This window comes from Danio aesculapii, chromosome 4, assembly GCF_903798145.1.
Source record: "Danio aesculapii chromosome 4, fDanAes4.1, whole genome shotgun sequence".
NCBI lineage: Eukaryota > Metazoa > Chordata > Actinopteri > Cypriniformes > Danionidae > Danio > Danio aesculapii.
Genome location: NC_079438.1, coordinates 58,258,838 through 58,274,016, shown reverse-complemented (window position 1 = coordinate 58,274,016; position 15,179 = coordinate 58,258,838). Strand labels below are relative to the sequence as shown.

Genomic DNA, 15,179 nt, shown 5'->3' with positions numbered 1-15,179 from the left:
TTTTTCCCGTTTTTCGCGGCCTGCAAAACGCAGGTCAAATATAAGTTCCAGCACAGTAATCTTCAGCTGGTCTGTGGCTCAAAGGTAAAGACTGCTGCATTGGAGATGCAGCGGTTGTGGGTACGAACCTCAGCTGGAACAGCAGTGGGGTGTGTGTGGGTTCCTCCAGCCCAGCAGGGGGAGCTCTGTGGAATTGGAGGAGGGGGAGGACTTAGTCTGTAGGGGGTATATGGATATTTTATAAGTCGTTATCATCTTCAGCAATATAACCGCTGCTGGTTATCGTCCCGAATGTCCCCAGGGGGAGGCGTCTTGGATATCACCTCCCCCCTTCGTGTCCTGTACCTTCTCACTTCCTGCACCCATGTTTCTGCAACTGTGTTTCCACAGCCATGCGTCCGCATCCAGTCCGGCCTTGAACCGGGATCTCCCTGTTACAGAGAGACATGCCCATACCACTGAGCCACTGGAGCTTTCACACTCAAACCTCATTTTTTCGTTAATTTGTCTTCGTTCCTGCTACCTGAAAGAAAGCGGCAGAAAAAGTGTCATGTGAATGATTCAGCTCCACCGATTCATATGATTCAGTTCAATTCAACTCTTTGATTCGATTCAAATGACTCACGATAGTAAGCCAGTGCAAGTCAAGTGTCTTGTCTTTGAAAGAGAGAGTAAACCTCTGCCTTCCAGACCACAGCACAGCCTCTGCTTGACTTGTTTGCGTTCGCTGGACTGATGCTTTTCTTTTTACTTAACTTTTTTTTTTAACTCATATTTTTACTTAACTTTATTTTTGCTACCCTTTTTTACTTAACATTTTTTGTAACTTTTTTTTTACTTTTGTAAAACTTTTTTTATTATAATTTTTTTTACTCTTTTTTTAAACTCATTTTTGTAACTTTTGTAACCCATTTTTATAACTTTTTTTTTACCTTTTTTTTTTTTTTATTACTTTTTTGACCCAATTTTTGTCTTTTCACCTCTTTTTGGACTGAAGTTTTTAAGTCACTTTAAATTATTATGTTTTTAATCATAAAAGTTATTTCAATAAAATCCGTGTTAAATTTAAATTGACTCGGGTCGCCCTCCTGTGGTGAAACATGTACATTACACTCATTTTGATTCTTGATACAATCAAGTGTGTCCTTGACTATACTGACAAAGCAGAATAATATAATAAGAAAATATCAGTTTGCAACATCAGGCAGATTAACAACGAAACAACGAATGGAAGTGAATGAGAGCGAAAGTCTCGAGCCAAAGAGATTCAGATGGCTGCGGCCGCTCGTACGCAAAGAATAAGGTGGATACTGTAATATACTATAATGTAGATTTGGAGTCTGGTCGCCCTCCTGTGATGAACTAAGTGATTTACACTTACACAATATCTTCAGTTAAACTAATGCAAAAACTTTGAATTATCATTATTTGCTACATTTTAATTCGCCAAGAAATATATTTATAGCCGTAATATACATTTGTAAAAATTAGTAAGTCTGTCGCCCTCCTGTGGTGAATTGTGTGAAGTACACTTCAATTTAGTTAAGACAAATATCTAGCATTTATTTATGTTTAGGTTGATTTGAACACATTATTTGTGAAAATGTTACTGTTATTAAAAAACAACAACAAAAATAAAGGTGAACTGAATTATTATTATTATTATTATTATTAAGAATAAATAAATAATTTATATTAGTCACTTAACTTTAATAAACGCCCTCTTGTAGTGAATTATGTGCATCAGAATGTTGCACAAAAGATATTTTAAAAAAAATCTACCTTAAGTTACCTAGAAATATATTCTTACACCTGTAATATAATATATGCATTGTAAAAATGCAAGTCTAAGCGCCCTCCTGTGGTGAATTGTGGAATTCCTCAACCTTGGATTAAATTATTACAGAATTTGTTTGTTTGTTTTTTTTATTTTTTCATTTTTTTTGGATTGAAGTTTTTAAAAATCGCTTTAAATTATGTTTTTAATCAAAAGTTATGTCAATAAAATCAGTGTTGAATTAAATTGACGCGAGTCGCCCTCCTTTGGTGAAACATGTACATTACACTCATTTTGATTCTGTCTGAAGTTTAGGAAAAATTGATTTTATGTCTAGGAAACTGTGTATTATTATCATCTGTCAAACAACCCCTTTAATTCAGCAAGATAAATATTTACTAGCTGTAATAGTGACCTTATTCTAAAATGCTGATTCATGTTTCCTCTGGGAGAAATGACTAGGAATAATAAACAGCAGAAAACAGTCAAACTGCTTGCTCTACAATCAAGTGTGTCCATGACTATACAGACAAAGCAGAATAATATAATAAGAAAATATCAGTTTGCAACATCAGGAAGATTAACAACGAGCTGTTTTTTAACAGCTAAACAATAAATGGAAGTGAATGAGAGCAAAAGTCTCAAGCCAAAGAGATTCAGATGGCTGCGTAGAAAGAATAAGGTGGATACTATATTTACATGTAGATGTGGAGTCTGATCGCCCTCCTGTGGTGAACTGAGTGAATTACATTTATGCAATATCTCCAGTTAAACTAATGCAAAAACTTTTAATTTTAATTATTATTATTATTACTATTATTATTACTAATATTATTATTTGCTACATTTTAATTCGTTTCTTAAAATAAATGGTATTTTTTCACCATAATAAACATATTTTTGAATCATAAAACGAGAAAAAATAGTAACAGAACCAGAAGAAAACCTTATTTAATAAACAAATTGACTTAATAAATTGACTTAATAAATATGTAAACAATCATCTAGATGTCAAAGATCCATGTAGTACAGAAATCTATATTTTTCTATCTGTAATATACGCTTAAATATTTAAGCGCCCTCCTGTGGTCAACTGTAGGAATAGCATTAATGTACATTTATTTCTACAGTTTAAACTCAAGCCAGAGGACAAATATTAAAGGATTTTGCATTCGTTTAATACTTAAAAAAATGTTTAAGACTTAAATAGAATGAAAAAAAAGAAAATTACCTCTTATTTAGTAGAAATACATATTTAATTTAAATATGGATCTACGGCTATAACCCAAGTCTGAACAATAAAAATACTTGCATATATTTTTGGATTAGTTGTTAATTAGTAGTTAATTTAGATAAATGTTTTAACAGCAGTAATTTTTATTTAAAAATGCCTTAAAATATATATTTCAATGAAATCAAGCCTGTGCGCAGAACTGAATTAAGCGCCCTGCTGTGGTCAGTTGTGGCAATTACACCGTTTCAATTTCCTTGTATTATTATTAGTGGTTAATATTAGTTCATTTTTAATTATTTATTATACACTGTCAACAAAACCTCTGCTAAACCTATTTTTCCTAAAATAAAAATATTATTGGGTCAAAATAAACATGGAAAATGACTAAATCTTTTTGAAATTGTATCATGAATTATATGTAGGTGGTTCATTCCGCCGTGGCGACCCCAGATTAATAAAGGGACTAAGCTTAAAAGAAAATGAATGAATGAATGAATTATATGTACTAACTTTTGTATTATAACCATCACCAGCGGTTCCTTCTGCCGTGGCGACCCCTGATTAATAAAGGGACTAAGCTAAAAAGAAAATGAATGCATGAATTATTACCATCACCATCTTTGTTAAAAAAAGAAATAATAAACAGAATCCTAACCGAGCGCCCTCCTGTGGACAATCGTGTGAATCACAAATCTCCAATTACTTGGAGTAACTAAACAATCTAAGTGCATTCAATTATCTTGCGTTGACTTAATATTATTTATTAAATAGTTTACGACTTATAAAAAACATCTAACAAATACCTCTTGTGTTCAGAAATGTAAGCTATGATCTGTATATTTGGTGTCTTGGTCGCCCTCCTGTGGTGAACTGCAGCAATTACACTCCAGTGAGAAGTTAAATGATATAAATCAATATTTTAAACTATTTTTGGGATTTATTACATTAACGTTAATTGTATACATTATGTATTATTATTACTATTGGAGTGAAAACTATTATTTAAAAAACATGATTAGATAGGCCATATATTTTAACTCAATGTAATCTGTTCAATATTGATTAAATAGGCCATATAAATTAAATCAATGTAAATCTCCTGTGGTGAGTTACATCAATTACATCTATTACATTATATTATTTTTCACGTAAATCAATGCTAATATTGGGTTTGTTCTTTGTAAAGTGAACAAAAGCATGAGAAAACTGCTTCAACTTTAACAGGAATATATATTTTTAAATGTTAAATCAAACATAAACAATATAAGTTTACATGTCGAGCGCCCTCCTGTGGTGAATACACAGTTCTGATGTAAATACATTATTATTTCAGTGAAAAGGTTACTATTATTAATAAACAGCAAAAAATGTGTGAGCAGCACTGTTTCAATAGACAATTAAATTATGATTAATATTATTAATACATTTTTATGTATTAAAATTATTAAAATGTTACAATAACCCTCATGAGTGCCCTCTTGTGGTGAATTATATGCATTAGAATGTTCCATAAACAAATCATTAAAAATCTGCCAAATTACCACTGATTAAGTCGCCTAGAAATATATTCTAATATTGCAATATAAATTGTAAACAATGGAAGTCTGTCGCCCTCCTGTGGTGAATTGTGTGCATTACATTTATACAATAAACTAGCATTTTTTTATTGATTTTAATACATTATTATTTCAGTGAAAATGTTACTGTTATTAAAAAACAACAAATATGTGAACAGAACTATATTATTATTAAACAATTTAATAAATAAATGAAAATGCCGGTTACATAACTTAAATGAACGCCCCTTGTGGTGAAATTGTTCATCAGAATGTCCCATGATAAAGATAATAAAAAAATCTGCCAAATTACCCTTTCGTTGAGTCGCCAAGAAATATATTTATACCCGTAATATACATTTGTAAAAATAAGTAAGTCTGTTGCCCTCCTGTGGTGAATTGTGTGAATTACACTTAAATTTAATTAGACAAAATCCTAGCATTTATTTATGTTTTGGTGGATTTGAATACATTATTTCAGTGAAAAATGTTACTGTTAATTATTAATAAGAATAAATACATAATTTATATTCGTCACATAACTTTAATGAACGCCCTCTTGTAGTGAATTATGTGCATCAGAATGTTTCAAAAATAAAAGATATTTAAAAAATCTAATTGCATCTTATTAAGTTACCTAGAAATATGTTCTTACACCTGTAATATAATATATGCATTGTAAAAATGTAAGTCTAAGCGCCCTCCTGTGGTGTATTGTGTTAATTGCGCAATTTCTCACCCTTGGATTAAATTATAATGCAGTGACTTAATTTATTTTAATGACTGTAATCGTGTCGTGTATTAGTCATGTGTAAAGATAAAACATCTGGGACACAGAATCTTTGCTTTAACACAATAAATTTATATATCAGCAATGTATAATTTAAAATACCGAGGGCCTCTGGTGGTGAATAGCAGAAATTACCGGTTTGGTCTTTTCTTTTATAATACCAGACTATATTTTACTGTATTTGTTTATATGTATGATATATTTTTTTCTCAGAGCCATGCATTAAATACTTTGGATTAATTAAAATAGTTTTTTATGAATGTCTGATTTTTTTGTGCTTTATTTAAGGAATAAAAACATATTCGTACAATTATTTATGGATTATGTTGTGCTCCAAAAAAATCTCAACACTAAAATATCACGGCAAAAAATACTGAATTGGTTCTCCGTAATTTATGAAAAATATAATTTAATGACGATAAAACACGACAGTCATTTGAAGTTAACTTAGGCGCCCTCCTGTGGTGAACTGTGTGAATTACAACCTCAACATTCTTACATTCAATTATTTTACAGAGATTTAATACATTTAAATACTTTATTAATAGTCATGTATAGCGATAAAAGATCTGACTACCTACTTTTGTTTTAATTTAGTACAACTATATTAAACTTAAAATCCTGTGCTGATTTGTAGGAATTGCATCACTCTTACTATGCAAACCTCACATTAAATATAATTAAAATATTATGTACAATACATTTATTTGTTTTAGTAGGATCACAAGGAGACGGGGCATAAAAAAATAATTTCATTATATATATATATATATATATATATATATATATATATATATATATATATATATATATATATATATATATTTAAAAAACATGACACTATTTCATTTTAAAAGCCGTGTCTTTATTTACCTACTGAATTAGGAAAATGAAGAAGCTGACATCAGTTCGTTTAAAACATTTTAATTTAAGTTATTACACTGTCCAATAAAAGAAGCTACAGAATACAGAAGTGTCGTCATCACGCACACCTGACGCCGAGGAACTACGTCATCAGACCGCCATTTAAAGCAGCTGCCGCTTGTTCATCATCAGAGTCTCGATGTGTTCGATCAGAAACTGACTTTCAATCCACAATAAGCACAATTATTATAGACTTACTTGTTTTGGGTGCAGATTAGCTTCTCATTCCTCCTGTAACAATGAAGAATTACCACAAGAACTGAAAATATGCCTCATTCACACGGCTGTTTCTAATTAAACACACCTGATTCTGATCTCCTTCATTATGACAACAACGTCACCGCGCGAAAACCTCTCCCTGTTCCGTTCATCTCAGTTATAGACGTTCCCATTTTCAATATAATATATTGAGTGATTTATGAGCATCGCCCCTCATGTTTTATCTTTATTTTGGTTTGTGATTTGGACATAAATACAGCACATTCTCCTACCTCATTTGAGTTTAGTGGTGCAGCGAATTAAGAGCAGCACTCCATTTGTTTATGCTGTAATTGTCAATAAATACTTTAATATACAGTCTGCGTGAAATGATATTTTACAATGTTTACTTTAATAGTACATTGTTAGTCTTAAACAATAAATCAGTGCTTAATCCTGTCTTAAAAAATCAAGTTAGCCCACTATTTATTAATCTATTTTACTTTAAATCAAAAAACACCTGCTTCTTTAAAGTCCCCAATAAATCAAAACTAGCCATATTGATTTTGTTAGCTCACACTGCTAGTTTTGTGGTGAACAATTCATCTGTGCATGTCTTTAAGAAAATAAAGCATAGCTAGCCCTTCTAATCTTTAATTGAAATCTGCAAATGCACCTCCTGTTTGCTTTCAGTTCAATTCTCAGATAGCGTCCAATGTTGCCAGATTGGGCGGTTTTGAATTTGATTGTGCAGGAAAAAAGGGCATAGGCGGGTTGACAAAATTTGGGCAGCTTTGAAACTTAAATTTTATATGCAAATTATTCAACAATACATAATTGTGTGCTCCTACTGCATTCAGTTAATAGTGACCAGTGCATAGCGCAAACTGCGTGGGCCCACCCGCAAGAGGTGGTGAAGGTAAGTTGTCAAAATCTGACTCCCCTCGCGTTCAAGCGCATTACCTGCAAAAATGCTCATTTTTTTCTGCAATTAACAGCAAGAACAAGCATAGAATAATTGTCTGATTGACAAGCAGCACCTAATTATGTTCAAAAGAATTTAAATCGCCAAAATGGGATGAATTTATACCCCACATTGAAAGTAAAACATAAGCCTATTCTGGGAGTGTAATCTACACAGCAATAAGTGGCGTGAGGGTGAGAGGGGGCAGTGTTTCGATGTGATGTGGTTATGTGTGGTTCTGTGTTGGTTGCTGTTTGGTTAAAGATTATGAGTTAAAGTAACTAGCTTTATTTGGATTTAAATAAATAAACATTAATCTAATATTTTGGGCGTTTTTTTGTGCTTTTGGGCTGGAAAAAGACAGCTATATCTGGCAACACTGATTACGTCTGTCTGAGGTATTGGGTGTGGCTGTTGTAATAACTCCCCAAACCTTTTTCCTCCATCTTTATGAATGAAAAGACTACTTTAATACATCCAATCAGCTTGCAATAGAAAGAAAATAAAAAACAAGCCACGCCGTTTACTCATTTAATAATTTGTTACTTTAAGAACTGTGTCACACTACAGCTTCATGGGAACTTTAAAATATATATATAGGCTTTATTTATACTTTTAAACTACCTGTTTCCACTCTGGAACCTCGGTCCTTCTCGGATGACGTCACTTTGACCAATGAGGCGAAATATTCTTAGCCACGCCCCTCCAACTGTTAGTTTGCTGAAAGATAAGCATAAAAATAAAACCCCGCCCCCTACTCAATATTCAGCTTCAGTTGGAAAAACGTCATCACACTGCAATAAAAGTCAGCAGCCACTTCCCATTCATATAGCCTCTAAATTACTTGCCATATAGTTTTATATTTTAACAAAAATCTATAGAGTTAACCAACATAGTAACCTGTAACGTTACATAAACAAGATGAGTGATAAATAAAGCAGATATAACTGTTGTATTCTGTTATATACATAATAAAAGTCACCTTATGATAGAGCTTGGATTAGATTCTCGAGATTAAAAGGATAGTTCAGCTAAAAAAACACTTCCTCGCTCTCAAGTGCTTTCTTTAAGTTGACAAAAAGAAGATAATTTGAAGAACGCTGAAAATCTGTAACCATTGACTTCCATAGAAGGAAATATGGCGGTCAATGGTTAGAGTTTTCCAACATATTTCAAAGTATCTTCTTCTGTGCTCAACAAACAGATTTAAAAGAAGTAAATGCATTTGTTAGTGAACCCTCCCTTTAAACACACCTGAATCGATGATAAAAAGGGGGGGGGGTCCATAAAAAAAATAAAGCATGTCAACAATGTGTCAAAAATGTTCAGTCTTTTATTTAAAAACTATAAACAGTCACCAAAGTAGACTGAAGCCAATCTATATCAGACTGTTAGATATATGTATCATCGCACACCCTACAGACACTGCAGAAATGGTGAAAGGGGGGGAGGTCAGGGGTCGCGCCCCCGCTGGGATGCTAACACAACAGGCAGTAATAAATGTTACACAACACACAGCAGAGAGGACAGCCTGGGGTCCGGGAGCCGGAATGTGGCGTGGTCGTAAGAATGGATGAGGAAAAAACAAAAAAAAAAACAAAAGAAAAGAAATGAAGTACAATAAAATCCCACACTATTATTATTATTAAGATAGAAAAAAGGGTCTGGAGGAAAAATATCATACCTGCACAGAAAGCAAAGAACACATGAGAAAACCTGTATAAAACTCCATGTATTTAAACCAATTTACAAATACAAAAAGAATCAAGGAAGGTACGGGCGAGCGGCTCGTACTCCACGTTTACAGTGAATACAGGTTGAGGGGGAATACCTTCAATATTTGTTTGCGTTGTTTTTTTTTTTTCGTGTGTCTCTTCTACAAAATGACATATGATATATTATTTCATACTCTTTCAGCCAGCAAAATGAGTTCTACAAGTTATAATAGTACAAAAAAGGGGGAGAAAAAAAAAACAAATCACAGTTGCACAAAGAAAAACAAAAACAAATCTCAGCCCTCCCAAAGAAAAACTTTACAGCATCAGTACCTTCAGAATATTTACAGGGTTTTAAGTACATTCATCCACTGCTGAGTATAGAATCACGTCTCATACGAGGAGTTAACCAGGGGTTGAAATTATATATATTTATATAAAAAAAACCTAAACAAAAGTGAGTCTTAACCTACTATTAGACAAACGTAATGCTTCTGATACCAAGAGGGCAGCAGCAGCGGCATGAAGGAGGGTGATTTTTCTTTCTTTTTTCTTTTTTGTTGTAACTTTATATCTATTCACAAATATTTACACAATTTTTTTTCTCATTTACTCATATCGGTATTTATCTCAATAATAAATAAGTGAAAATATAATCGGCTCAAGTAAGAAAAAACCAAGCTATCATCAAGTTATAAAGAAAGAAACAAAACAAAAACTCTAGCCACACCTCTTTGCCGTCCACTTTGCCCCGCCCACAGAATCCCCCTCCGCCCAATCAGAGGCGCTCGTCCGGGACTATAAAAATGTGCTCGTTTGGGCCAGGCGTATAAATATGGAGAGAGTGAGATGGGCGCTGGTTTCTGAGTGGCTGGTGGAAGACCCGTGGCAGTTTTTTTGAGGGAGTCGTGGAATGGAGAGAGATAGAGGAGCGGGAGGGAACCAACACCGCTGGCGACCTGTGTGGCAGCAGAATGGGGGAAATGAGGGGGTTTTTCCGTCTCCTTCCGAGGGTTTTTTTGGGTTGAGCTCAGGCCTGCAGAGAGCGCGTGAGTTCGTAAAGGCATTTAGCGAGCGTGGTGGAGACCTCCATACTGCTCAGCGCCAGCACAGAGAGATGATTCTCATGCCGCTTCACCATCCTGAACACAGATACACACATACAGACTTGATACACACTTTAAGACACGTTGTTTTTATGTTTACTGTGCTTTTTATGGCCGCTTTACCTGTGTGAACGGGGAAACGGAAGTGAAATGAGTTTAAGTTTGCGTTAACTTTAAAGCATCTCCATTCAATAGTCATTAGTTCTGCTGGTTTTATGTTGTAAGGCGCAGAATGGACTGTAACTGCATAGTTTTTCCTCAGGAATTGTAATTTACCAAGTAGTTTTACTATCGTGTACCTTCCCTAGTGTACATTTTGAGTGCTATATCAGTCCTTTTACTCCACTATTTTCCTTCAAACTGCACTGTCTACTTTAGTTTTGCTTATCGACGAGGATTGGCTTAGTAGAATAATCAGTTCTGTGATTCCAGTCCAACCAAATCGCACACAGAATGTATATCGTATCACACTGAACAACCTCAAGTTTTATAAATGCAGAAAACCATTGAAAAGCATTAAAAGAGTCAAAGAAGATGTGCAAATGACCCAGAGACTGTTAAGATGCATGTCACCATTGAGAAGATGAAGGATGTTTACTGTATGATTACTGAAATCAACAATGCACTACAGAATGTTACGTTTTCACACACACACAGACGGACAAATTGCATGTAAATGTTAGGAATGCAACAGTTTTCGGTAAAAAAACCATGGTTGTTCTCCCACTGTTCGGTGTGCCCTGTAATCCGCAGTTCAGAATTTGCATTATTATTATTGGTTTGCTGATAAAATCAACTGCCTTTGTACGCTTCTGATTACATTTCCTGTCCATTGCACGTGCGAAGACCTGTCCAATCACCTCTTAGTATGTAAATCTGTTGTTAGTGTGGTTATAATTGGAGTATCTGTGTTTTTCAGCGTGACAAGTGAAGGAGATAAAGCACAAATGCGCAGGTGAGGCCAAATCACATCGCATTGCTGTCAGAGTTTCAATCAAATTTAGACAGACACAAAATCATAATGAAAGATAGCCTGGATCAGTGGTCAAAACAGGCGGATCGAGGTCCATGTCCAGAAGCGTCCCATATGGACGCGGACATACAGCACCCGATCACTCCTGCTATTCACTCGGTTTACCCACTGTCTGCTATGAACAGACTGCATTTCTATAGTTCTGCTTCTCGATGTACTGTTCACTCTGAATTAAGAGAGATGAGCTGAACGCTCTCTTTGCTTAGGTTTCATTCACTATGATGCTGCTAAGAGAAACGGAGCTCTCTGGAATCATAATAAACTCACAAAGAAATTATAAATAAAAATGTGTTGTCTTGGCAATGCAAGCATAATGTAAACAGAAGTAATCAATACTTTAGAAGTGCTCAATTATTAGGATATGTTGACTATTATCTGCATAACTGGTTGAGACTGTTGAGTCGGGATGTAAAATAGAAAAGGAGGAAATTTAAGCTTATTTTCTTCAGCAGTTTATTTGAACATGCAATTCTCAAAATGCCCTACTTCTATTTAATTAATGCGAGAACATGCACATCTAGTCATATGAGTGAAGCTGTTGCATTGTCAGGTGTTTGTTACCCAATAAATATCTATATTGTTCTTTGAATTGTTCTGTAGGCATTTTTTTCCTAAGCATAGCACAAACCGAACCGAAACCGTGAGTAGATTGCACCCCTAGTAAACACATGAGCCTTTCACAGCGTAATACTATTGATGACTTTTAAAAGGTCTTTTTACTCTTACTTTGAGCAATATTTACAACAGATAGTTTTACTCTACTTGCGCTACATTTTTGAGCAAGTAATGGTAGATTTACTAGAGTATGATTTTTCATCACTGCTTATTACACACTGCATTTACACTGCAGATCTTGATGGACAATACAGATTTTTTTAATGACCCGCTTGCATCATCTTTTAAAAGAGATTTGTTTACGATATCTGCATTTACACGGCACACAAAGGTGCAATGACAAGGGGGGGAAAATGTAATAAATATAAAATATATATAAAGAGCAGGCGCTGACTGACAGCTGTGATGATAAAAGATCACACTCTTCTCCTGTTTAATCTGTGTTTAAATTAAAAATCCCAGTGTTTAAATTTATTCCATAAGAATGAATTAAAATACGTATGCATTGACAATAGGGTTGGGTCGATAGACAATGCCATCGTCCGATGTTGATAGACATCACAATGCTAAGCCGGTGTCCTGATATTTTATCCTACCCATCAGATTATGCTACCAACACTGTATTTGAATGGTTCTGAGGTTGGGGTGAGGGATTAGGTAGGTTAGGGCGATAGTTTCATATTAAAATAAAATTTACACTGGTAGCAAAATCTGATGAGTAGCATATTGCGTCATCAAAATGTGCTACCTACTTTTTGAATGGGATGTAGGACAATCTGACAAGGAAGGAATAATCTCCAGCACCTAGACTGCAGCTCTACACAAGACGTTTGGCCATAGGAGAAATGGTCGTTCCCAACTGAGTCTGGTTTCTCTCGAGGTTTTTTAAAAATTCACTTTCGTCAATTGGTGAAGTTTTTCCCTCTCCGCTGTCGCCACTGGCTTGCATGGTTCAGGATCGGTAGAGCTGCGCATCGATGGATTTGCTCATCAGTGTTTGGACTCTCAGTAGTGATTATTAAACCACACTGAACTGAGCTCAACTGAACTTAAACTCTGAAAACTGAACTACTGTTTCAATTTACTATGATCTTCTATGTGAAGCTGCTTTGACACGATCTACATTGTAAAAGCGCTGTACAAATAAAGGTGAGTTGAACTGAATAATCGACAAAACACTGGCATTGCGATCCTTTGCCCTGGCGCAAACTCGCTCGCGAAAAATACACACTTAGGCCCCGTTTACACTAATACATCTTACTATTAAAATGGCATTTTAGAACGAAAACGGTCCACGTCCATACCAGCGTTTTACCAAGCATTTCTGAAAAGATCTCTCCGTCCACACTATACCACTGAAAACGCACATCACGTGAACACACACGCGCTCCAGGCAGTCAGCAGGCCAGTACACTGCTTTAATCTTTCGCTTTCATGCTTGTACTTAGTAAGTTTAGCATAAACCTCAGATACTGTTGGTTGTGCACCTTTTTTACCACACAAGTCTGTGGACACCATTATAACGACACAGATCACTCTGTCTACTCATGCCAGAGTACCGCGGAAAAAGTGATTGACAGGTGGTCATTTGTGTGTAACTTATCTCTATTTATTTATGATTTGCTTATGGGTAAAACAAAGACCATGCGGGTCAGATAGCTGAAATGGTAGGCTACAAATAATTAATTCTTTATTAATTAATTAGTTATTCATGAATAATAAATTCACCGGCACCAATGACGACGCCAATTTGGCATCGTACAATGACTATTGTGAAACATCAAGATGTTATGATGACAAATTGGTCGACATTGCCCAACCTGATGTAATTGACAAGCTGCACTGACAGAAAAGTTCTCATTTGGCCATCTTCATACCGGGTGATGTAATAAGTAACATGAATAAAACTCGCTACAATTACTGTTTTTACATCACTACGATGATTGGGTTTAGGGTTAGCGTAGACATTAATAAAATAATCCAAATAAATACTAAATATCTTATATCGTTCCCACTTGATTTTGGCATTCATGATTACAATATTCTGCCAGAAGCACCATATTTAAAAGGTTTACTTACTTCCGTCCACAATCCGAGTACTTGGCGATGTTCTTTAACGTTAAGGCAGCAGTTAGTCTAATGTGTTTGGTCACTGGTCCCTCTTTATCGTCCTGCGCAGAGAAAACAAAAAAACAGCAGCTATTAGACATGCTGATATTAAATAGCTCAACATATCCTCATAATCAGTAGGCACATATCAATATCATGTGCACGTCAAAAAACTCTGAATAATTGTGTGTTCATTTAAACTTTTATAGTGCTTTAAAAAATAAGATTTAATGAAGATTTAATAGGGGATTTGCACCCAATAAATCTAGCCTACGACAGTAAATTCTGACTTTTTAAAGGCCTTTTGTTTATCACTGTATAGTAAGGTTCATTTCATACCATCAGTTAAGGTTAAACTAAACTAAAATCAATGTAGTAATGAAAACTACAACATGTATGATCTTTGCTGATGTTTGATTAGAGAGATACAAAGTTAGCGTTAGCTCTACTATAAAACATCTGGGTGTCATATTAGACCGAAATTAAACTTTTGAAAATCATATATCCCATGTCACAAAAACTGCTTTCTTTCATCTGAGAAATAATCGCTGGGCTACGTAGTATGCTATCCATCTCAGATGCAGAAAAGCTAGTCCATCCTTTTATGACTTCTAGGCTGGACTACAGTAATGCTCTGTTTGCTGGCTGCCCAGCATCCTCCATTAACAAACTTCAGCTAGTACAAAACGCAGCTGCCAGAGTTCTTACCAGGTCTAGAAAATTTGATCACATCACCCCAATTTTATCCTCCTTACACTGGCTGCCTGTTAAGTTTCGTATTGATTTTAAAATATTGCTTCTTACATATAAAGCTTTAAATAATCTAGCTACTGTTTATCTAACCAATCTTCTGTCTCGCTACAATCCAACTCGCTCTTTAAGATCTCAAAACTCAGGGCATCTGGTAGTATCTAGAATAGCAAAGTCGAGTAAAGGAGGTCGAGCCTTCTCATTTATGGCTCCTAAACTCTAGAATAGATAACTCTGATAATGTCCGAGGCTCAGACACACTCTCCCAATTCAAAACTAGATTAAAAATCTTTTTAGTAAAGCATACACTCAGTGCACCACTTAGCGGTATGATACATGAATGTGCTCCATGCAGGTTTTGCATATCGTTTATATACACTATGAACAGCAGCTACGCTAATTATTCTC

At 34.8% G+C, this 15,179-nt stretch overlaps 1 protein-coding gene across 2 annotated transcripts in view; it reads right to left on the bottom strand.

Moving 5' to 3' along the window:
- Positions 1-8,756: 8,756 nt before the first annotated feature.
- Positions 8,757-15,179, bottom strand: part of arid2 (AT rich interactive domain 2 (ARID, RFX-like)) — a 34,199-nt gene continuing 27,776 nt past the window's right edge. For both annotated transcript variants that reach the window (XM_056456249.1, XM_056456250.1), the window contains exons 20-21: positions 13,992-14,083; positions 8,757-10,300 (exon numbers count right to left, since the gene is read on the bottom strand). In XM_056456249.1, coding sequence (XP_056312224.1) covers positions 10,189-10,300; positions 13,992-14,083 — 204 coding nt within the window. In that variant the 3' untranslated portion in view covers positions 8,757-10,188. The remainder of the gene's footprint in view (positions 10,301-13,991; positions 14,084-15,179) is intronic.